This window comes from Mauremys reevesii, linkage group 1 (genome assembly GCF_016161935.1).
Source record: "Mauremys reevesii isolate NIE-2019 linkage group 1, ASM1616193v1, whole genome shotgun sequence".
NCBI lineage: Eukaryota > Metazoa > Chordata > Testudines > Geoemydidae > Mauremys > Mauremys reevesii.
The window spans coordinates 337000346-337025765 of record NC_052623.1 but is presented as its reverse complement, the minus strand read 5'-3'; the positions used below and the strand labels follow the sequence as shown (position 1 = coordinate 337025765).

General features: G+C 39.3%; 1 protein-coding gene across 23 annotated transcripts in view; it reads left to right on the top strand.

Annotated features, from left to right (window-relative positions):
* The window catches only part of MAGI2 (membrane associated guanylate kinase, WW and PDZ domain containing 2), a 1074597-nt gene that overhangs the window by 970745 nt on the left and 78432 nt on the right, over positions 1 to 25420 (top strand). For 16 of the 23 annotated variants that reach the window (XM_039518176.1, XM_039518126.1, XM_039518238.1 and 13 more), the window contains 5 exons: positions 4190 to 4231; positions 12438 to 12529; positions 19631 to 19823; positions 21626 to 21712; positions 24844 to 25092. In XM_039518176.1, the coding sequence (XP_039374110.1) occupies positions 4190 to 4231; positions 12438 to 12529; positions 19631 to 19823; positions 21626 to 21712; positions 24844 to 25092 (663 nt within the window). The remainder of the gene's footprint in view (positions 1 to 4189; positions 4232 to 12437; positions 12530 to 19630; positions 19824 to 21625; positions 21713 to 24843; positions 25093 to 25420) is intronic. The other 7 variants (XM_039518165.1, XM_039518155.1, XM_039518244.1 and 4 more) reach the window with 3 other exon arrangements.

Below are 25420 nucleotides of genomic sequence, written 5' to 3'. Positions count from 1 at the left end.
TTCTACTATTATATATTTACTGAGGTGTATGCATTGAGAGCCACAAAAAAGAGAAGAGTTTAAAGCTCAAAAAATAAAGAAGCCCTCCTCCTGAGGTCTCATGGCTTATTATTAAGATTATGTGTCTTCCTTCGTATTGCTACATTAGCTTAATACCATGAATACGCTGTAGGATGGGGAAAAGAAAGACACATGATAAGGGAAAAATTTACTTATCAGTAAATTGTTTATGGTCTTCATTATGCCCCATCCAACTTCCCTCTCATTTGTGTGCAGGTTTTCTTTTCTTACATTGTAGAATGCAATGAAAAAGATCCCACATTTGTTGTTACCTATTTCTGTACTATGGAAGTCTTTTGATTGTGGTGGAAGTGGGCAGTCTGGTCTCTTTATACTGGCCTTTGCCAATAGTTCCTCTGCTTCCTTACTTCCTGGTAGACAAAGGGATAAGTCGTAGTGTGAGAAGTCCAAGATAGGGTGGATGGAGACCAGAATGTAATGGTAAGTAGAGGGAAGGTTAAAAGCTGCCATATGAATAGGTTATTCTCCTATATCTAAAAATGTCTTGCTTTTTATAAAAGGACATTTCACAGCTCACTAGTGCTCAGTATGGCCCAGGGTCTCTGAATATTTTGGTGAAATTTAACATTTCCAGCAAATTGTTTTCAATAAAATGCATAAGGAATTTTATAGTGCTGATGTGCACATGACAATATGCAATCTGATTGGGTGAGGACGATTCCAACCCATCTATTAATCTTGTAGTGCAGGGACACATATTGGGTGCAGACAGCCTCATCAGTCAGATTACTATAGCCATTAGCATATTTCTAAATTACAATTTTTTCTTCTGTGATTTTTGACAGATTTTATTATTTAGAGAAGGGGAGAGGGAAAATAGAGGGGAGAAAAGGGCAAGATCTTCAGTTCGTATCTTCCTCTTCACCTTAGAATCTGCTGTTCTTCGGGTTTTCTGAGTCTGTTTAAGCACAAAGTTATGTGAGTTTGAAAAGAGAAACTTATATCTCTGCAACCAAAAATGGGGGCTGGGGGTTGCTGATGAAAGGGGAGTTCCTTTTAAATTAATTCTTCAGGTTGCTGTCCTTAAAGATCTTCCCTCATTAGATACTCTCTGCTGGTTGCTGGCACTTTGCAGACTGTGTGAACCTAGGCTCCAAGCTGACCACATGTCCTAATGGTAGCATTTTCCTTTTCAAAGAGGCAGTAACATGATTACAAATCCTCTGTTGTGTGTAAGGAATTGGTTAGTGTAGGGAGGAGAAACCTCCTAAAGGGACATTACTCTTTCACGTGGTCAGAGAGGTGCCAAGGTCTGCATCTTTCACTTCTCTTTTTGGTAGGCATATATTTAAGCAACTTCCCTTTAGGATTGCTTCAGCACCTGAGAAGTAGCAAAGCACTGTATTCCAAATCTATGAGGATCTGAATGAGCTGAAAGTAAGTAATAGTGGATGCACTGCTGATTTGGGGCAAAAATGAATAGTGCAATGTGAGATTGTGTAGTGTTCCACAGAGAGCCAGAGAAAAGAACCTTAATTGATCGGAAACAAATGCCAGATGAGATTGACAGAGACTAGCTCTGAAGGACACAAACTACAGCAGAAACATGTTCAACTGGACCCAAAGTAGGAGGTGGCTCTTGTACAAATGAAAAGACCTCGAAACAAGGAGACCTTACTAAGATTCATGACCCTGTTAACCTATCTAAGTGAATTCCTGCCTAATTTGTTACAGTTAAGAGCTTTATTCAGAATGCTTCTTGAGGCCAGTATAGAATGGTACTAAGATAATTGACAAGCACAAATGAGCAATGCAAAATGATCCAATCTTAGAACCATTTAAGAGAGTAATTCTAGATGTGTGATCAACAGAAAAAATGTAGGTACCTCCATGAATAAAATATTATTGGGGCTATCAAGACGAAATTGTTTTCCATGCATTAAATAGCTGTTTCTTCTAAAAATACCATTAAAATCTAGAAAAGCAATAAATAGAAGAGAGCATTTCTCTTAGTGTGTAGTGGAGTAGCACTAGTTTCAAATGCACCTGCTCCCAGTCGTGAGCTCTGAATTCATTAGAAGACCACTTCCATTAAGAACAAGTTTTGACAGTCATTTCCTTGGTTGCTAACTCTGTTATTGCAGCTGAGATTTTTCATCAGCTGCTTGTATGTTAAAACAGGTTTCACTGTGCATTGATGGTGGGATTGGGCCTCAGGACTACGTTCACAAAAAGGACTTATATAAAGATAATATCATTTAGTGGAGCAACTTCTGTTGATAAAAGAGACAAGCTTTTGATCTTCTTCAGGACTGTGTAGCTTGAAAGCTTGTCTCCATTACCAACAGATTCAGTAAAAGATTTTATCTCACCCACCTTGTATCTCTAACATCCTGGGACCCACGTGGCTACCACAACACTGAAAACAAAAAGGGAGTTAGGGCATTCACTTGGGAAGGGGAAGACAGATTCAAGTTCCTGCTCTGAAGCAAACAGAGTAGGAACTAGAGCCTGCAGCTCCTACATCCTGGGTAAGTGCTCTAACCACTGGGGTACGTGAGTGGAAGTGGCAGCACCACCTCAGTCTCTGCTTTGTGTGGGACCCGATCCTGTAGGCATGCTCAAAGACAGCCTCAGACCATACCTACCATGTCAGGCTCCAAAGGTGAAACAGGTGAGCAAATGTCTAATTTGTGAATCCCACCAAGGCTCGGGTGTGAGCTAGGCACTGAATGTCTAGGCTTACATAGCTGTGCACATGCCCACTGGCAGAAACTTAGGCACCTAGAAACTTTAAGCATCTATAGGATTAGGTGACAGCTGGGGGGGGCGGTTTGTGAATGCCAGTGGCATCTAAATGTTGGACTTAAAGACCTTCAGTGGCAGTTAGGCACCAATGTTCCTCTTGTGAATCTAGTGTTAAGTGACTTAGGAGCATGAATCCCATTGAAAGTCTTGAAAATCCCAAGTCTTGAAAATCCCAATCTAAAAAAAATACAGTATAAAATTTATATGTAAAGTACAAATATTAAATAGCTAGCTTTTTAAACTATAGGCATGTGCTTCCTTAAAAATTCTCACTCTTTTTGTTTGAGTAATAACCATTACATAAACTAAACAGCACTCCAGAGTAATCTTTCTTTCATCAATATACATATTTCTTTCGTGTGTCACTCAGCTGTGCCTTGATCTCGCAACACAGTCAGTGAGTGCTAGTTAATACTATGCCGCCAATCATGTGGAAATGCTTTCTAAAAGAGTATCAGTAATATTGATCAGCAACTTTCAAGCGAACATCATCATACTGTATTTTCCAATGAGAGATTTTTAATTATACACAATAGACTGGAGCTGCTCCAAGAAAGCCAGTTCATCCTTTGTGTGAGCTCTCGGATATTTCCATGCTGAGATGCTTTTAACGCAGGAAAGTAACATATGCTTCTCCATTTAATGGTTTTCCTACTGATATGATAGAAGGTACTTCACTTATAACATCAAATACAAACCAGGCTTTTATAGAAAAGGTAGATTGAATATAAAAGAGCCTGATTTACCCAGCCGTTGTTGGCCAGTAAATGAGAACTGGTTGCAATTCACTTGCAGGGCTCAGCAGAGATTGTAAAGAATGAGTTCACAGTTAAAACAGTTTGTGATGAGCAAAAGAGCTGTGAACGTGAATTCAGCTTTCTGTTTGCTCCAGGTTCACCTGTTGTTGGTTGTTATACCAATCTCTTTTGCAAACACCTGCTCCCATTGCTGATAATAGGGGATTTGCAGTTGACTTCAGTGAATGCAGGGTTAAGTCCTTTAGCTTCAGCCATTTAACTTTCTCTTTTACTGTTGCTTGCTGATGAATAAACATAGCCATTTCCGCTAACATTTACAATGTCAATTACATTAACATCAGTGTAAGGCAAGTGCCACTTCCATTGAAGGGATGCTACCAGTTTACTATCAGTTACACTTTACAAAGAAATGAACTGGATGGTACATAAATATTTATATCTAGCTAAACTACATCAGTCTACTAAAAAGTAGGAGGAAACATATCTAACAAAAGGTAGCAACTGCATTTTAACAATTCAGATCATGACAGAGAAAGTGGCGCTACGTCTTTAAATGTCTGGAGAAACGTATTTCATCTTTAATTCCCCATTTTCCTATTCAGAGCAAGTGCCGCCCAGGACTGGTTTTCGAGTGGATTCCTCTGGCAAGTATTCTTCAGCCTTCATTGTTCTGTAAAAACTGTCCTCCATTTTATGTTTAAGTAACTGTTCTTCCTTTAATCATTGCTCTGGGTTTTAGCCAATCATGAGTGCTCAATCACCATTCTATATAGTACAGCTTTTTGATATTTAACTAGACAGGTTAAAGAATGATAAGCACTAAAGCTCTCCCTAATGTGGAGTGTTATTTGGAGCAAAGTTAAGTCTTCCCTTTTCCTCAGCCAGCTTGTGTGTTACTGTAACAATGTTTTATATGCTCTTTGGTGTTCTTAGTATTCATTCACATAATGCTAGTACCATAAAAATATTCCACTATATCTGATGCTAGAAGATTATTTAGACATTTTTAATCTCTCTATACCTTGCAATGAATCCAAGGTTCATGTGCTACAGAGCAGAAAGGATGGGTTATGCAGACCACAGGTTTATTTCATCCATACACATCTTCTGTCTGTTAAAAAAAAATGTTGTAAAATAATAACTTCGTGGTTGTTTGAATCACTTTCATTCTTTTGAAATATCAACAGTACATTAATTTAGAAAGAATTCATTCCATTTCCTGAAATCTCATACTGTTAAATAAACTGCTGCACCAAGTGCAGCTGGTACGATGAAGGTTGTTTTGCCATTACCATTAAAGTCTTCTATAAGGCCTATATCCTGCAAACACTTATGCACATAAGTACCTTGTCTTGTGTGCCTAAATGTTTGCAGAAATAGAGCTTTATGTTGTTTTTTGCATACCCTCTAAGGCTTATCGATTGGCTACAAAATTTCCTCTGGATAGAAACGTAGCATAATTCTCCATTAGGATACAGATTTAATTACTAAGCTTTCTTATTTTCTATCATGCAGCCTTCATTTACTTCCTTTGCATACGTATAAATCAAAATTGTGCAAATTAAAAATAATGTTAGAGATTAGCAGGTCCATAATTGTTCTTAAAACTTTTCATACTTTTCAAGAGCATTTGAAACTCTGATATGAAGATATTGCGTTTTCACATTAACCACAATTAATAATAGTAATTTGCAAATTCCTTATCCTTGATTTCTTCCTTTTTTCTCTCTCTTAGTATTCACCTTGACTGAGAAAGTCCAAACAAATGTTTATTTTTAGCAGGAAAAGTGAATAAGCACAGCAAGACTGCCATTTTTTTCTAATAAAGCTCTGCATTCTTGTTTTAATTAAAATGTAGAAGAGATTTAAGAAGAAATATTTAATTACAGCATCATCCCATGTGCCAAATTAATTCATACAAAATATCACTCTTTGCATTTGTGAGGCTTGAAATCATTCATAAACTGAATCAATCACTTTCAGTGACATATCTTCTCTAGTTTTATGCCTTAAAGAAACAGCTCTGTGTCCATTTATCAATGTAAAATGCATCTAGGAACTTGGATGAATACAGTACAAGAATCAAATTGAGAGATTTTCCTATTCAAAGAATGTACGAGATCTCACTGTTGTTCTTTAACAATACACCAAAAAGTAATTTTCATATTATAAATCACATTTCCGCTTCATTAGGACTCATCAGTTTGAATTCCCCAGTGTTGGTGTAGCACCCCTACTGTGTTGTGATGAGATCATTGTTTGTCTCTTGGAGTTCACAGAACAATGGGGATCCCAGATTGTTTTATAAGTTGGCGCTTTGGCTACTGTTGTCTCTTCCTGGCCAAGCACTCTATTAGAAAAGTCTCACTTTAACCTAAAAGGAAAAGAGGTATTCCAACAAAGCTTCATGAACTTCAGAGAGATAAACAGGAGAAGAGCAGCTACCACTGAACTGCTACTCACTGTTCCATATTGAGAGTGAGTAGTGCACCAGCCAGCTAAGCTGAGCTGGTCTGGAGGGGAAAGGAAGCTATGCCAGGAAAAGGGTGCTACAGCCCCAATGGAACAAGGGGGAAGCAGAGTCCAAATTGTTATTCTGCCACAATTCAGTCCTTGCTTTACTCCCAGGGCTGCAACACTATCCATTTCTCATTACTTCAGGTGAAATGCAAGGTGCCAATCCAGCCCACTTAGAGAAAAAATATTCTATAATGAAATAATACTTATCATCAGGGTACAGTTCGTCTTAGGGCATGCGTGTTGTTCTGTTCTCAGTAAGGCCATTTTTCCTTTGTGAATTTGAGCCACTGAGAAATTTCACTATCTCCATCAGGAAAAATTTGGCATATACAACAATACCTGACAGAGAAAAAGATACTTGAGGCCTGAATCTCACAGGACCAGACACCAAGGATATACCAAAACACCTTTTAAAAGGACCTCATCTCTCCCCTCCCCCTTAGTCCTTTGTTTACTTCTAGAAGCTTTGTATTGCTTGGTGGGAAAATAAGCTGTCCAGTAGTGTTCTCCTGGATGGAACAAAATCCTACTTTTAAAGCAAATTTGTCAGTGTTTCAGGAACACTATTGGCTCTACACTAATGGCAAAATAGTAGTAGCTAATGTCTAATGTAGATTGCCAAGATACTTGTCTTTTGCCAGGACTGATTAGCACACAAAACCGCTAATTAGGCAAAGAGCTTCCAAAATGACATGTTAGAGCCCTGTGAGAGGCTGCAAGATCCCTACATAAAATATTTTTGGCCTAAACCTAAAGGTCTGGACCTTGCCTAGTTAAATCTATGCGCTCAGAGAGGGCACTTTAGGAAAGAAATATGTCAGCAGTTTTTGTCCTGATGCCCATCATAGTATCTGACTCCCACAATAATCCCTTTTTCACCATAATAAAAAAAAGCCAGCATGAAAATACCAAATGTTTGTTTTTAGTGATTTTTTTTAAAAAGTCAGCAATGTGATTTTCTTTATTTTCTTTTATTTATTTATTGTGTAGTTTAAGTCTCCTTGTTTGTGCCAGAACCGTATTCATCACAAGCTGACAGTCATATTCTCAATACCTACAGTCAGGAGCACATCATAAATTAACATCAACACAAAAAGCTCGTGTTCGGGTTGTGACAAACCATTCACACCAGTGCCAATCAAAGTTAAAGCTGAGATTTTAAAACTGATCCCCTTGTTTCTCACTACTGCAGAACTGCCTGCAAGACTCCTCCACAATAAACTTAGAAACAAGACAAGGAAAGGCAAGAGTATAGTTCCTAGTTTAAAATTCCTCTGCCTGTGTCCACTTGTGGAACAACCGTCTCGTTAATTTAACAATTTTTGTGCACATGGACACTTGTCAGAGAAATTTAAGTGAGTTGATATGATAAGCTATTTTAAAGTTGTTATGGCTCGTCATGTAAATATATAGGTTAAGTAGAGCCACAAGGCTGTAAGGGCTGGATGCACAAAAGAAGTTAGATGCCTAAGTCCTAGTTTCAGGACCACTGCGATGCATCAAATGCCACTGAACCTTCTGGGTGCCTAAACTCACTGGGCGCCTACGCTTTCAGGGTTAAAGTTCCCTAGCTGCCTCTGGTTTTGCCTCGGGTATGCACACTGCTGCCTTGCTCTAGGTGGCCAGACATCTATCTCTTGCTAAAACTCCAGAGCGGTTGATGAACCAGGAGTAAGCGAGGCATTCAGCCACTTAAATCACGCCCAGGGCCTGATTCAACAGGCGCGCTGAGAAGCTGCCTACCAGATCAACTCTCATTCAAAATCAAGCTGGAGCAGGAGATGATGGTGCCAACCTTATAACTTTTAGTCCACTGATTAGAGCACTCCCCTGGGATGGGAAACCCAAGTTCAATTCCCGCTCTTTGCTACAGGGAGAGAAAGGATGTTTCCCACTTCTTGAGAGAGTATTTGAACCACTAAACTGTGGTTCGCTCACTCAAGCTCTCCTGTTGAAGCTGTTATACTGTGGAAATTAAAGACAGGTTGGAGCAGGGGGAGTGGATCCAGTATCTCACACCTCCCAAATGGGAGCTCTAGCCCCTGGACTACAGAGTCACTCACACACTCTGTTTCTGGCCTAGTCACTCTTTAATTTTTTATTCACCATGGCGTAGCGTCAACGGGACAGACTGACAGAGCCCCACATCGGAATGTCCCATAGTTCAGTGGTTAGACCACTTTCTTGAGATCTTGGAGATCCCCTGTTAAAGTCCTCTTCACCCTCTGGCATAGACAGGGGAATTAAGCCTGGGTCTCTCACATCCCAAGTAACAACTTGCTAAAAGCTATAAGGTGGGCACCACCATTCCCTCCTCTTCTTGCTAAAATGGCATGGGAACCTAACTACAGGAGAGTGTTCACAGCTGAGATTCACAAGCAAAAACAGGCACTTTCCTACAGCATGGATGTAGGCACCTACATATGTGAGAGGTGTGGTGCTTAGCACTCATGCTTTGTGAATTGCAGTGATTTTCTAGGCACCTAAATTTTAGGCATTATGATGCTAAGCTAGGGTGACCAGACAGCAAGTGTGAAAAAAATCAGGACAGGGTGGGGGGTAATAGGAGCCTATAGAAGAAAAAGACCCAAAAATCGGGACTGTCCCTATAAAATTGGGACATCTGGTCACCCTATGCTAAGCATCACACCTAACTTTTGTGTGTCCAACCCTCAGTGTGTACATTGTCCTTCAATACAAGGGCTATTGACCATTTGCTGTCTCTATGAATGAAGTGGAGGCTTTGGAAAAAGTTTGTGGTGTGTCACAAGATCGCTCAAGCTCATTGCTCCTTTTGAATAGAAAGCAGCACTGCAGAGCTATCACACACACACTGTTACCATCTATTATATATATTTATATTAGGGCTGTCAAGTGATTAAAAAAATTAACAATAATAGAATACCATTTATTTAAATATTTGTGGATGTTTTCTACATTTTCAGATATATTGATTTCAATTACAACACAGAATACAAAGTGTACAGTCTCACTTTATTTTTTATTTCAAGTATTTGCGCTGTAAAAACACAAAAGAAATAGTATTTTTCAATTCACTAATACAAGTACTGTAGTGCAATTTCTTTATCATGAAAGTTGAACTTACAAACATAGAATTATGTATAAAAAACTGCATTCAAAAATAAAACCATGTAAAATTTTAGAGCCTGCAAGTCCACTCAGTCCTACTTCTTATTCAGCCAATCACTCAGACAAACAAGTTTGTTTACATTTGCAGGAGATAATGCTGTCTGCTTCTTTTTTACAATGTCACCTGAAAGTGAGGAAAGGCATTCTCATGGCACTGTTGTAGCTGGCGTCGCAAAATATTTACGTGCCAGATGCGCTAAAGATTCATATGTCCCTTCATGCCATTCCAGGGGACATGCGTCCATTCTGATGATAGTTTATGCTCAATAACCATTCAAAGCAGTGCGGACTGATGCATGTTCATTTTCATTATCTGAGACAGATGCCACCAACAGAAGGTTGATTTTCTTTTTTGGTGATTCGGGTTCTGTAGTTTCTGCATTGGAGTGTTGCTCTTTTAAGACTTCTGAAAGCATGCTCCACACCTCAATCGTCTCAGATTTTGGAAGGCACTTCAGATTCTTAAACCTTGGGTCGCGTGCTATAGCTATCTTTAGAAATCTCACATTGGTACCTTCTTTGCATTTTGTGAAATCTGCAGTGAAAGTGTTCTTAAAATGAACATGGGCTGGGTCATCATCTGAGATGGCTATAACTTGAAATATATGGCAGAATGCAGGTAAAACAGAGCAGGGCACATATAATTCTCCCCCATGGTGTTCAGTCACAAATTTCATTAACGCATTATTTTTTTAACAAGGGTCATCAGCATGGAAGCATGTCCTCTGGAATGGTGGCTGAAGCATGAAAAGGCATAAGAATGTTTAGCATATCTGGCACATAAATACCTTGCAATGCCAGCTACAGAAGTGCCATGCAAACACCTGTTCTCACTTTCTGGTGACATTGCAAATAAGAAGAGGGCAGCATTATCTCCTGTAAATGTAAACAAACTTGTTTGTCTTAGTGATTGGCTGAACAAGAAGTAGGTCTGAGTGGACTTGTAGGCTCTGAAATTTTACATTGCTTTGTTTTTCAGTTGTATGTAACAAAAAAAATCTACATTTGTAAGTTGCACTTTCATGATAAAGAGATTGCACTACAGTACTAGTATGAGGTGAATTGAAAAATACTATTTCTTTTGTTTATCATTTTACAGTGCAAATATTTGTAATTAAAAATAATATACACTTTGATTTCAATTACAACACAGAATACAATATATATGAAAATGTAAAAAAAATCCAAAATATTTAATCCATTTCAATTGGTATTCCATTGTTTAACAGTGCAATTAAAACTGCCATTAATCACGATTAAATTTTTTAATTGCAATTAATTTTTGTAGTTAATCACGTGAGTTAACCGCGATTAATCAACAGCCCTATATATATATAAGAACTTTGTTACTTTCACACAAATCATTGACATGATTGACTATAAAAGCACCTTGGCAACTATTGTAGTCTATGGTGTCAAGGCCTGACTTCTTAAGTCCTCATCCTGCCAATTGTGGGGATTCACATAAGTGCAGTGATCCCTGAGTGTGGCTCAGATCATAGGATCAACACCCAAGGCCTGAGCCAAAGCATGTTGAAGTCAATAGAAAGATTCTAATTGATTTCAAGGTATTTTGGACCCGACCCAATACAAGAAGACCTAATACCAATGCCTGCTCATTGACTCCAAGTAATGTCAATACACCTTCTCTTATGCACCAACTCTTCATGTTAAAATACCTTGGGATAGATGATGTCACTGTTGCATGCTAAAACCCCTGAACACCACTCCAGCAGCATAGAGGAGTCATTAATATGCCACAGTGGGCTGTGGCAACTTCTGTCAGCACAGGCATATTGCAGAACCACAAGGTGTAGCTTTATGCTTCCCCCCACCCCACAAGCTCCAGCACAGAGAGTCTTCCAGTGGTGGGATTGGAGGTGGAAAGCCCATAGCATGTGGTGCTGTGAAGATGCTAGGCTGAGCTGCAATCCATAGCTAGCCCAGGTTGGGGTGCTGTAATAGTTAGGGGTCCCCAGATCAGCCACCTTTGATTATCCACCCCATGGACTGCATCTCCTGGGGTTTTTTAAACCCTTGTGGTTTTAATTTTGGGGTGGATGCTGTGATGGGGTTGAAAATCCTGAAAAACATTATCCCACATTATGGATTCTAATGAAATCTGTAAGAAACCACACCCTAATTATTGACTGTCCTTTCTTAGGAGACCATCCCAAAGTAAGCCCAAATGTATTGAGTAATATACAGGTCTGCCATTATTAAAAGACCATCTTTATGAAGCAGCCAGTTCTTGTCAGTCTCTTGAATGTTCACTGTTTCACTGTATTTCCTTTAAAAATTCATTTCCTCTCTCTTTTTGTGATGAGTGCATAAAAGCCCAGAATTTTGAATATTACTTTTTATACAGTAGTAGCTTTTAAATGAGCTAAATAGATTTTCCAGTAATTTCATTTTAAAAATACACAGTGTTCCTTAGCTGGAAGATTGTATGATGAGTTTCAGCACAGAACATAATTTTACAATCAAGTTACAGTGATCTGAAAAACAGGAATTTTAATGATTTATAAAGCTCCTGAAATGTTAATTGAGTAGAAAGTTGTTCAGTTTAATGTTGTGTTACCTGTCCATTTCAAACCCTTCATTTTAGGGACTTCGAATGCCAACTAGCACCAAAATTCTTTATCTCAGACTGAAATACTGTAAAGCTACATTACACAAGTTGGCACACTGTTTATACCTGTGTAGACTAAAATGGTCTTTTCATTAATGGTTATTTAGTTCTACTGACTTGTAATTAGAGCTGATCATTTTTCAAGTATCTCCAACTCCCATGTCAAATTAATCTTTTAAAGGTTTGAAGAACTAAAGTTACAAAGTAAATACCATCACTGATGGTGAAGCAACAAAATATAATACAAAGGCAGTTATAAGAAGAAGGCAGTACATTATGCCATGTATCAAGGGCAGAATTTGCCTCATACTACCCACTTTCTAGTTTGGATTGAGTATACGTACTTTACTGCACACCATCGTCTTTAGAGATATCTTCATATTCAAGTATCTGTGTCTGTCTGTATACAACACATTGTATTCAATACAGTTTCCACCCGCTCTAACAGGACCATCATTAATCATTTCCAATAAACTAACCACTGGGATATTCAGTTTCTCAAGGCAAAACAAAAGTACATTATTCAATGAGATCTCCTTTTAAACCAGGTCCAGATTACAAGGAGCTGGATGTTCATCTTCGGAGGATGGAGTCTGGATTTGGCTTCAGAATCCTTGGAGGAGATGAACCTGGGCAACCTGTAAGTAATTTCTTCATGGCTTTCTATTTTATAGTTTCAGTATCTTTGTAAGTGTCAGAAAAATATCACTTTGTACAGTAGTCATAAAGGAATGGAATTTTATAACTCCAAGTAAAAAGACTTTTTCCTGTTCATCCATTGAAAAAGACAGGTCTCTCAAATTGTCAGCATCTCCACTTAAAATATGTCATTGTGAATCATTTTGTATTAAGTTAGGAAGAGTGCACTCTCCGATCTCTTTTTAGAGAACTGACTGCTATTTGGCCCTTTTAATTATTGACTTACAGAGAACCATTGGCTTCCCTGAAGGATCAAGTACTGAGTTTAACCAGTAGATTTGCATCAAATTTTGTATGAGCATGCGTGAATGAATACCATGCTGTACTAGAGTAAGTCAGTGTAGATACAAACTGTACACATATGGAATGTGTGGGATTAGTGAGTACTGTTAATTACCTCATTCATCTTTGGGAACACATGCACTACAGGTGAAATCTGGACACAGAAGCCAATGGGAGTTTTACCATTGACTTAATTGAGTCATGTCTTCACGCATGTTTAAATCATGATTTGAGGACTTCAGTAACTCAGCCAGAGGTTATGGGTCTTTTATAGGCATGCATGGGTGAAGTTCTGTGGCCTGTGATATGAAGGCAGGCAGACTGGATGATCACAGCGGTCCCTTCTGGCCTTAAAGTCTATAAAATAAATCCACTGTAAATTAAGTGCATTAATTATCTACTAGAAAATATCACAGCGTCTCATATAGTGAAAAAACACTGAAGAGTATATTAAAATATGTACCATGGACACAGAATTGCTGCCTACATGATAAATTGCCATTATCTCATTCCTTTGACCACTTCACTTGCTCCCTGTGCACTAATCCACTTCCACCTTGATTTTTTCTAAATTCAAAATTTCTGAGCAGCTTCAAATAGATGCCTTTTCTAAATAAAAACAATAAAAAATATAAACCACCTAGAGAACGGTTTCCTTTTTTCTACCCCAATATAAAATTTCCCCCAAAATGTTACCTGGTCTAAGGCCCAGGCCATTTCATTCTGCACCAGTGACAGGTTTAAGAACCAATAACTTTTGATGCATCAGGCATGGAAATGGGAGATTTATGCCACTAGGAAGGGGACATCCCCACCTTTCCAAAGGGGCATCCAGCATGTGCTTCTAGCCTTGCAAGGCCTCAAAACCTTAAATAATGACATAATTATTGGACTCATTGGCTTTACAGGTGGAGGAATCATAGAATCATAGGACTGGAAGGGACCTCAAGAGGTCTACTAGTCCAGTCCCTTGCACTCAATACACAAAACAGAACACACATACAATTTTAAAAATTCTCTAAAACCTTTTAATATCCTTTTTTGTAAAATGTGTGGCATATATTCAGTATATGATTGGGTGGTGGGGCATATGATTTCTTTTTAATGGAACCTATTTGGAGTGACCTGCATGACTCAGTCATAGCTTTGCCACTCAAGACTGATGTAGTGATCCCAAACCTATATAGATAAACGATATACCATAACCAACTAGTTATTCTATGTTGCTTACATTCAACAGTGACATGCTTCTTAGAAAAATCTAAATATGGTTTGATTGATTTACATGTCATTTATTCAAATCCATACAAAATAAAATGATAGCCATTAAAATGTTAACACTTGTCCTGTGATGATATCTGAGAAACCAAAATTATTTACTATATTTCAAATAAGAAATAAGTGTATTATCACATTTACCACTATGAGCAAGTATTGATAAGAACATAATAATGGCCATACTAGGTCAGACCAATGATCCATCTAGCCCATTATCCTGTTTTCCAATAGTGCCTGCTGCCGGATACTTCAGAGGGAATGAACAGAATAGGGCAGTTACTGAGTGATCCATCCCCTGTCGTCTAGTTCCAGCTTCTGACAGTCAGAGACTTAGGGACAACCAGAGCATGGGGTTGTATCCCTGACCATCTTGACTAATAGCCATTGATGGAGCTATCCTCTAGGAACTTATCTAATTCTTTTTTGAATCCAGTTATAGTTTGGGCCTTCACAACATCCCCTGGCAACAAGTTTCACAGGGTGACTGCGCTTTGTGTGAAGAAATGAAATATTGATAAATGTGAGAAATATTGACATTTTAAGGGTGCCTTCTGTATATTGAAGTATATGCATCATATTCTAAAAGCAATACACCATATACTGACAAACACAGAGACCATATTTTGGCATAAATACATTGGGGAGAAATTTTCAAAAAGCACCCTAGTGAATTGAAAGCCTAGATTCCATTTTCAAAAGCAATTTAGTAGCCTAAGTCTCATTGAAAGTCATTAGGACTTAGTCTTCTCAATGCCAAAGTTATTTTTGAAACAAGGCTTAGGAGCTTTTAAAATTTTTATCTATTACCTAGAGAAAGTGTCATCACTCAAACAACACTCAAAATCCATGCTGCCTAGGATGTTTGTCTTCTGTTTTCATCATACAAACTCCGCATTTGTGAAGAAGACACACAACTTCTGCATAATTTGCATTCATAATAAAACATATTTCAAATCTAATTTTTCTCTCCTTTGCTGTTCCCTTCTCCCCCATTCACAGCTCAACTGCACCCACCCATGCCTCTCACCTCTAAACAAGGAGAGGCACAGCTTATGTTTGTCCTGCAAACCCCCTCACTTTCCATGAAGCAAGCAGTGAGATACTTTGAAATTTTTTTTTCAGCTTTCCTGCTGTGTACTCAGGTAACAGAGAACAAAACGAGACTTTAATTGTCTTTTGTCTTTGTGGTTTTGTTTCTAAAAAGGAGTATTAGATTCCTCAGCATAAGGGAATAAGTTTCTGTAAAAAGCAAATTCCACATAAAGTTTTTAAAAGTGATGATGCGAACAGTTTAGTAGGACCGTAACAGAGTTTGCTTCAGGGTGTATAATCCATTTGACACTAGTATTTTGAAAGAACAGATAGGATTGGAGTACTCCACTTTACTTGCTGGTGAGCACAAAGACTCTTTAAAGAAGAGCAGAGGAGTTACATTTAGACACCTCTGCTAGATACCAACTACGCCAACTCCAATCAGTGTCAACTCTAGTCAACTCCAAATATCAGTATCCAAGACCATACCCCTATATGCATCTATCACATCTGCCAGTGACTAGCAAGGAGTTTAAGATATGCTTCTACTGCCAGTGAACTGTAACAGTTACACACTCCAGACACACATACCCCATATTGTGCCTAACTTACTCTGGTGAACCATCAATGAATGTGGCCAGATATTCTGAAATTGTCCACCGCACTCAGATATTTAGTACTCTTCCAGACAGGGAAAATATTTTGGATGCATTTATACAACTTGAATTCAGCATCATGAACCCATCAGTGAAGTGGATAATACTAAGCCCTTTTCCTCTCCCACTTCATTTTACATATATTATTTAATTAAACTGTACAAGGAATCTATGAAGTAGCCATTTACAGATGGGGAAAATGAGAGAGAAGTGAAATGATGTGCCAAAAAAAAAATAATCACAGCGGGACTTAGTGGCAAAGCAGGGGTTAGCAGCTAGGAATTTCTGGCTCCTAATTTCATTCTCAGACCACTAGGCCGAAACACTCTCTCACAAATACTGTTAATTGCAACAGGTCAACATTTGGGAGATTGTTTCAAAGTAAATTTTATTACCATCAAGCAATAGCTGAAACTAATGGTTTTCTCTGTGATCCATCTCTTATCTCCGATAATTTTGTCAGACTGCCCCCGGAGATATTCCAGTCAGTCTCATTCTGAAAGGATGACACAACTGTCATTAAATGCTTGATATTTTTCAGTTTGTTTTTTGTTTGCAGAATTTATAACTATTAAGGAAATCAAGTAGTCATGAGGTGAGAGACACTAGATAAAACACACAAAACAAAGAGAAGGAATAAATTATTGATTTTCAACATAGGAAAATGTTTACAGTGGGTCATCTCCAGGTTCTAAACTAGGATCCATGTTATTGCATATGGCTCCCATTATGTCAGAATGTGACTTTTTTTAAGCAACCCAAGCCCAGCATTCACTGCACGCAGGTGAAGCAGCGCACCTGTGCAGAGCCCCATTGAAGTAAACAACTGTAATGGCTGCCATCTTGGCTGACACACCAGGGACTGAACTAGGGATTTCTATAGCTAAAAGCCTGAGTTGCTACAGCTTGAGCTAAAGACGCCTCCCCACCCCCCAACCCCGTAGCTGTGGCCAGTAAAAGAATCGTATCCTTCTGTGGATCATTCGTGGCAGAGGACTGTACACTGAGTGGTGGGTTAGATGGGCACAGTGAATTGCAGGATTGGAGCTTAAATGTATTAATGATCTGTAAGGGAGTGAACAAAGAGTAGCAAAATTTTCAGAAGAGACAACATTATTTAGCATAGTCAAGACTAGAAAACACTGTTAGGAGCATGAGAGGAACTTTAAAAAGCTAGATGGGCCACTGCAATGGCAGATGAAATACCACTTTGACAAAAGCAAGGTAATGCACACTGGAAGAAATCATTTTCCGTACTTCTAATTCTAACCTAATGGTGGGATCACTGTGGACAGCTCAGCGAAAACCTCTGCTTACTGTGCAGCTGCCGTCAAGATACTGTTCAGTGCTTTATCTGCATAGAATCAGATTTAAAGCAAATGAAATATATTCAGTATACAAACCAAGGAGCAAGTTTTCCCCCATAAAAATCTGCCATGCTACAGTGAGTTCATAGATATTTCTGTTTTAGATAACTAGCTACAAATCCTTACTCTGTAGAGACACAAAAACAAAATGTTTTGAGACTACTTTGTGTGAATCTATCTCAGTGCAGCCTGGGGTTGCTTTTTGTTGTCCAGTAAAGGAGCATAAATGTATATTTTATAGCTGGGTTTTGCACAAAGTAGTATCCAAACCTTTTGAGGTATATTCTTTCAGCCTTTTGAAGCACAGAATGGAGTATTTCAAAAGAAAATCTCTGGTAACTCTGCTTGGCACTACTTAAATGGTATCTAAGAACATCAGGAAGAAGGAGAAAGCTGTGGCTTCCTCCCCTCCCCTCCCCCGTACATTTTGGGAGCAAAAGATTGCACCAGGAGAAGGCCAGAGAGAGAGAGAGGAAAATTCTGCAAAGTTCCCCACATGAAGTTTCCTCTGAAAACTCTTCCATTAGGTTCGCAGACGTTTGCTTCCAGGCCCCTTCAGACCTCTGTGTATCCATCAGAGGCCAAGACCACCCATATAGACACACTCATCCTATGCCTCTGCACCACCTTCTGCCCCTTGCAGCTGTTCTTCATGTTTACAAGTTCCTTTGATGGCTTCTTTCCCTTATCATCTAAAGAGGGCACTGCTCAAGAGTTAATACAGCCTCAGGCTGTGTTAACTCTTAAGCAGATACCTCACATGGCTACTTTTCCATCTGAACCCATCATTCTTTGTTTACCAAAAACCTAAACGAAAGAAAATCAGGAAATAACTTTGCGAATAATTTAAACATACAAATCTTTTCAGGGAATTCGGGTTTTGTTTGATTTAACTTTGATTTTTATCCCAAATATGTCATGGAAAAAAATATATGTCTGGAAAAATTCATTAGAAATCTTTGAATGTTCCTTTTTACTGGGTTTACCTGTCTAAAACAAGTTGATTTTAAATGTACATTTGAGCATGTCCTCCATCTAAAAACTCCATCTGCACAGAAAAAATTGACATTTGTCCTCTTCTTCTCTTTTTGCCAATCAGTTACTCCTTAACTGTTTTTTATCAGCAGAAATGCCTCATACAGCAACTTTCTTACCAAAGGATCCCAAAGTAGTTTGCTAACTAGGGATCATTTCAACTCACTACTGAAATTCAGGTAAACACCTTTGCGATTAAATATATCAAACTATTTTATAGAACACAGCAGTCAGGGAACATAGGTGGACAGAATATAGATTCACATATTTGATGGCCCAAAGTAACCATTATGTTCATCTAGTCCAATGGTCCCGAAACTTTCAGTGTGACGGGCGGCAGACAACTAACCTCTGAAGAGCGCAGCTGCCAGACAAGCAACCGCTGAAATGCCACCGAGAAGCAGCATCATCAAGAGGCGTCGCTGCCAAAATGCCTCCAAGAAGCGCCAACACCAAGAAGCGTCGCTGCCAAGAAGCGGCGTCATCAAGAGGCATCACTGCCGAAATGCTGCCGAGAAGCAGCGGCATTTCAGCGGCGATGCTTCTGGACATTGCCACATCTCAGCGGCGTTTCGGCAGCTGCTTGTCCGGCAGCCACACTCCTCGGTGGTGGGGCGCTTCCTTGTCAGTAGGCGGGCGCACATAGATGCCCCGGTGGGCTCCATGGCGCCCGCGGGCACCGCGTTGGGGACCATTGATCTAGTCTGACTTCCTGCATAACACAGCCCATAGAACTTCATCCAGTAATTCCTGCATCAAACCCAATAGCTTGTTGTCAAACTAGAGTAGCTCTCTTAGGCCTTGTTTACGCTACTGCGGTAAATCGATCTATGTTACGCTACTTCAGTTATGTGAATAACGTAACTGAAGTCGACGTAGCTAGATCCACTTACCTCAGTGTCTACACTGCAATGTGTTGACAGGAGATGCTCTCCCGCCGACTTCCCTTACTCTTCTTGGGGAGCTGGAGTACAGGAGTCGACAGGAGAGCACTCTGCCATCGACTTAGCGGGTCTTCACCAGACCTGCTCATTCAACGTCACTGCATCGACCATAGCAATGCCAATATAGCCGTAAGTATAGACAAGCCCTTAGACATACACTCTTGATTTAAAGATTTAAAGTGTAGTTGGCCAGTGTTGCAGAATTCTAGATGCTAGAATTCTAATGCTAGAATTCTCAAGTTTATCACCCCATCTCTTGTGGAAAACAGAATGGCATCTTTAAATGATCCTGAGTGATCAGGGTTTTGGTTTTAAGAGCAGTAGCACAGTGCCACCCAATGCCTTGTGGGAGCATTAATTAAATTTTAACTGAAAGGGAAAAAATGTTACCCAGTGAACCACCAACACCTTAAATATATTTAACATTCCCATTTGTTTCACTATCTAGATTTTGATTGGAGCAGTAATTGCAATGGGCTCTGCAGACAGAGATGGTCGTCTACATCCTGGTGACGAGTTGGTGTATGTAGATGGGATCCCAGTGGCTGGCAAAACCCACCGATATGTGATTGATCTCATGCATAATGCAGCCCGAAATGGGCAAGTGAATCTTACTGTGAGAAGAAAGGTGCTATCTATAGGTATGTTAATAAAAAAGGGAAATGTGGAAAAACTAACCAAGGGCTGTCAACAAAGGGGGCGGTAATTTAGGTAATGCTTTTTTTTTTAAAGAAAAAGTTTGAACAAAAACTAACTTTATTATATTTTTTTTTATTATTTAAAGAATTAAGTCATGGAAAACATTTGTCCTTCAACATTCCCTGGCAGTGTTTGTAAGGCAAATATTGCAGTGTTGTGCCTCTTTCCTAGAGAACCAGGAAGTAACAGTGACAATCCTCCTGTAATGATCATGAGTGACTCTGTGTTTGTTCCATACTGTGTTCTCCTGTATTGTCCCTACTTGTGCAATTTTAGGACCAAAGGGTGCTCATATTGCTCATCTGAGTGATCTCATTGAAGTCATTGGTGTGAGTAAAGCAAGCAGGAACAGGCTTGCAGATTATAAACTCTTTAGGACAGGAATTCCTTCCATTGCTTTGACATGTTATGAGCCCAGTCCTGCTGCCATTTAAGTTAATGGGAGTTTTGCCACTGACTTCAAAGGAAGCCATCTCAAGTCTTTTAGTGCTATATAAATAATGACTAGAAACAGGGCAATCTGGTTTCCCTTTCCAAGCAAAACGTGCAGAAGATAAACAAACAATTCATGGTGTAAAGCAAATTAGATAGACAAGATGGGTGAGGTAATATTTTTTATTTGACCAACGTCTGTTGGTGAGAGAGATGAGCTTTCAAGCTACACAGAGCTCATCTTCAGGTCTGGGAAAGATACTAAGAGAGAAGCTCAAAAGCTTGTCTCTCTCACCAACAGAAGTTAGTCCAATAAAAGATATTACCTCCTCCCCTTTGTCTTTGTAATATCCTGGGACTGACACAGCTACAACACTGCATACAGCAAATGAAACATTTTAAATTCTCTCAGTCTTGATCATCTAAGGCAGGGGTGGCCAACCTGTGGCTCCGGAGCCACATGCAGCTCTTCAGAAGTTAATATGCAGCTTCTTGTATAGGCACTGACTCCGGGGCTGGAGCTACAGGCACCAACTTTCCAATGTGCCGGGGAGTGTTCATTGCTTAACCCCTGGCTCTGCCACAGGCCCTGCCCCCACTCCACCCCTTCCTGCCCCCTCCCCTGAGCCTGCCATGCCCTCACTCCTTCACCTCCCCCCCAGAGCCTCCCGCACACCACAAAACTGTTGATCGGGAGGTGCGGGGAATGAGGGGGAGGTGCTGATTGGAGGGGCTGCCAGTGGGTGGGAGGTGCTGGGGGCAGGGGGTCGAAGCTCATGGGGGCTGCTGACCTATTACTGTGGCTCTTTGGCAATGTACATTGGTAAATTTCTGGCTCCTTCTCAGGCTCAGGTTGGCCCCCCCATGATCTAAGGTGTTATTGGTAACACAGAGAAGGAGACTTTTTCTAAATGTCTCCTGGCAGCATCTATTTAACAAAAGTTTTTAATGAGCAAATCTGTTTTCATTCAGTTAAACTCTCTGCTCATGTGAATGAAGTTTAATAATGTAATATAACCCTTAGAACAGGCTCATCATTAGGGCACTTTAATGAGGGATCAGAAATTAGTAAACATGTCATCGGCCCCTTCTGTCTTCTCCCTCTCCATCCACCAAGAGCCCTTCCTCTTTCCCTGCTCTATCTCCTTAGCCTTTGCCTTCCCCTCCCTGCCCACCCTAGCAGGTCAGCAACCTCATGCTCCTAACCCACTTATTGTTGTTCGTAGTCTCCATTCCCCATCTCTGGCACGCTGTCAGGTCACTGTCAATCCTCCCTATCTTGGGACTGACTTTTTTCTGTTAACCACTCTAGAATCCTGCAGCCAGAAATCTTCCCTCCAACCTGGCTCAACGCCCCCTAGGAGCTCCCCAAACCCTAGGAAAATGGCCAGTTACCAAGGTAAAATATTGAACACGTGGGGGATTCATTAGTTTCCTAAGGGTTAATAAATGTTATCAGCCTCTATGGAAACTGGACTGTAGGCAAGAATAATAATTACAGGAGTTAGTACAGACAGCGTAGTTATCATCCTTTGGTGGCTGCTTGCCTTACAGTATGTAAGGAACTTTTAAGAGTTTCTATTAGTCACACAGGATTCCTGACACGGAAATTGAACCAAGCTAGTAAAACATCCTGAATTATTCTTTAGCCTTGATAGTGACACACTGAGAAATATAGTGTATGACTCATTGTTTAACTGCTTATGAAGCTGTGCAAGTGTTTAGATTGATGTGATGTATTGAATGTTGCCTTTAAACAAAAATTTAGCATTATTTACATGAACTGAAAAATACAAAATCAGTACAAAGGTATTGGCATACATCTTCACCTAAGGCTGATAGGGTTAAAATAAAGATCTCAGTTCTGAGCATGTGCAATATGGAGAACTTGGGTTTTTCTTATATTGCTGTCAAAAATTTTTTACAACAAATAGTAGATTTCCAGAAACATTTTTCCTGCAATTTTTACTAGTCTTGCAGCTTTGTTATTCTTTATTTTCATACTGATGCACAACATTAAGGTCATGATCCTGCAAGTTATAATATGCAGGAATAATAGTCTACCCACATGTAACTTGCAGAATTAGAATTAGAACCTATTTTACTGTATATCCAATTTCAAGTTAGTGTGACTTTTCTATTCTTTTTTCTATGCAATGGATCAGATTCTCATCTAAATTAAACTAATGCAATTTCATTGTAGTCAGGGGGGTTATACCAGCTTGACTGAGAGGAGAATATGCCCTTCAATATGCCATAGTGAAAATATTCTTAATATAAGCAACAGTCAGAAATGTGCAGGTAAAATGTAAAGAAAACTAAATTTTGAAAAGAAAACCATAGAAAGAAATCATTCTTTTAAAAAAAAAGGTGGAGCCTTACATAACAAAGAAAAGGTTAATTTTGAATTGGTATTTTTAAAAATTGACATTTACACATATGTTTGTACTTTCTTGGGTTGATCTGTTCATGTCCTGACTGTGAATGACTTTGGGGTTGTGGAAATCAGGCATAGAAGTGATCAAAAAGCTTGCCTTCCTCTAAGAAAGAAAGAAAGAAAGAAAGAACAAGTCTTAGGCAATATTGGGTGAATAAAGGGATCAGACATAGAGGAAAGGCCTTCGGAAGAAAAGACATCCTCAGATGGTCCCAATACACACACTCTCAAACTACAGAGTCAAGACTAGGGCTGTGCAAACCTCACGGGGTTCAGGTTTCAAACAGAGCCTAGCAATTTGATTCACAGGTTTTAGAAAAATGCTAGCCTCCAAGGGGAAGCCCTCACCTCCAAGTTTCAAGGCCATCACACCCTTACTTCTTTCTATGTTTTCAAGGATTTTGCTAGGAAGTGGGATAGAAATGAGGTTAACTAGCTTCTGAAATGGGCAGACAACCTCAGCCCAGCCGCATAAACCATTTCCTAGCACAGGCTGGGGTTAGAAAATGTCATCCAAATGGGCTTGAGATTTAATGTGACTATTTTGCACAGCTCTGCCTCAGAATCTTTCTCAAAAACAGAGGTAAAGAATTACCAAACTTGAGCTCCTGAAACCTGCTTGGTTAGAAAAATGTAATGTTTCAGAGCAAATAGAAATTAAAATGCCATTTCTTTGCAGGCAGAGCAAGCAAAAAAAAAATTCTGATGCATATGTTTCAGAATAAAGAGAAGAAAATTGAATAGCCATCTAAAATTTGCTCTTCCTGCATTTTTCTACTTTTTGTGTAGTTAATGGGAATCTCTGGCATTCATTTATAACAAAGCCCGCTCCTGATAATGCAGGGCAGTAAGATCATTTTCTTTTTGTTGAAGCCATACTGACATACACAGTATACATATACAGAGTCAACCTTCTAAAACATGACAGCCAGAAAATGTGATCTCTCTTGTCTTTGACTATGGCATTTAGTTGCAGATTGGGTCCAATAACTCTTGGAGATTGGTATTCTAATGTAGTGGCACAATAATTGTTTGGTTTTCTTCCTCATTACTCTCCCTAATCACTCTATTTCAAAGTTGCACAAGGACTGTTAAAGGACCTGCCTGAGAAAATAACAGCTTGTCCTTGGATCCTGCTTATTTTATTCAGAAAATAGATTTCAGACTTGGAAGTTTTAACTTGTAAACTCTTTTAGGGGTGGGGAGAATGTGAAGCTTGTCAGATATTTTGTAGAATGACTGCACCACTATAACTGCTAGAGACAGAAAACATCCATTGTATATTTATCTGAAACTCCTATATTTAAACTGTGAAAGGTATGATTCATCTGAAACAAAAGGTCTGCAATGAATATAGGTACATTTCTTTCCACGTACAAGCGTCACTTAATTATTTACAGTTACTGACTGCCAGCAATGTTTGTAGAGGAACTGCTTAATCCCACAAAATTTCTCTTCCTCTCTGCTTTTACAAATTATAAAGCCATAGCTGAAAGGTTAATGGACTTCATTTTCACTTTTGATCATTTTAACTCTGCATGTAAGAGCATCTTTAAAACTTCTAAATGAGCATTGTAACTATGGAGGCAGCAACAGAATAATTACTTGTGATTATTTTTCATTGTATTGCTCCTCTACTCCATAAACATCTTTTGAGTATGCTAATCAATTTATAAGGGGAAAATTATAAAGCTAATCCAAATTACTCTGTATTAGCTGCCTGCTTAAATTCTTTTAATCCGAAGAAAATAATTTAGTATTGGATTAGACAGCCAATTTTCCCCCTAGATGACAGATCAGCTAATTGAATAGTTCTTGTTAACTTTCTTTGCTGTACAGCTTTGTATTGTTTCTTACAACAGATTCCTCGCTTCTCTGTGGAGCAGAATAGGAGTTTGTGTTTATGTTTGCTTTTATCTGATTTCCCTTGAATACTTTGCATAATTAGGTAGATTCCAGTTCTTTCACATCTGTTATGTTTCCTTTCTTTAGTATAAACAGTCAGTTGTATTCATGTTGCATTAGCAAAGGTAAGTAACTGATAAAGTCACTGAACAAGTTAAACTGTAATACTTATATGATTTATATTTTAGGAGACCCTTGCCCAGAAAATGGCAGAAGCCCAGGTTCAGTGTCTACACACCACAGTTCTCCTAGAAGTGACTATGCTGCTTATGCTAACAGTAATCATGCTGCATCTAGTAGTAATGCTACACCACCAGAGGGCTTTACTTCACACAGCTTACAAACCAGTGACGTTGTCATCCACCGGAAAGAGAATGAAGGGTTTGGCTTCGTTATCATCAGCTCTTTGAACAGACCTGAATCTGGATCTACAATAAGTAAGTAAAGTCCTACCTACCACCTGTTGTTTCTTCAAGTTTGCATGTAGTGAAAAAATCAGACACCTAATACCGTATATGTTTGTCACTTGTCTGGCAGCACAGCGTGTAGTTCTAGGGCTTGTCTCCACTACCACGCTACCTCGGCGCAGCTCCAGCAACGTAGCACACCTGGTGAAGATGTGGTATGTCGACGGGAGACTGCTTTCCCATCAACATAATTATTCTGCCTCAGCGAGAGGCGTAGGCTACGTCAGCAAGAGAGCGTGTCCTGCCGACATAGCGTGGTGTAGACACCGCTTTAAGTTCATGTAACTTACATCGTTCA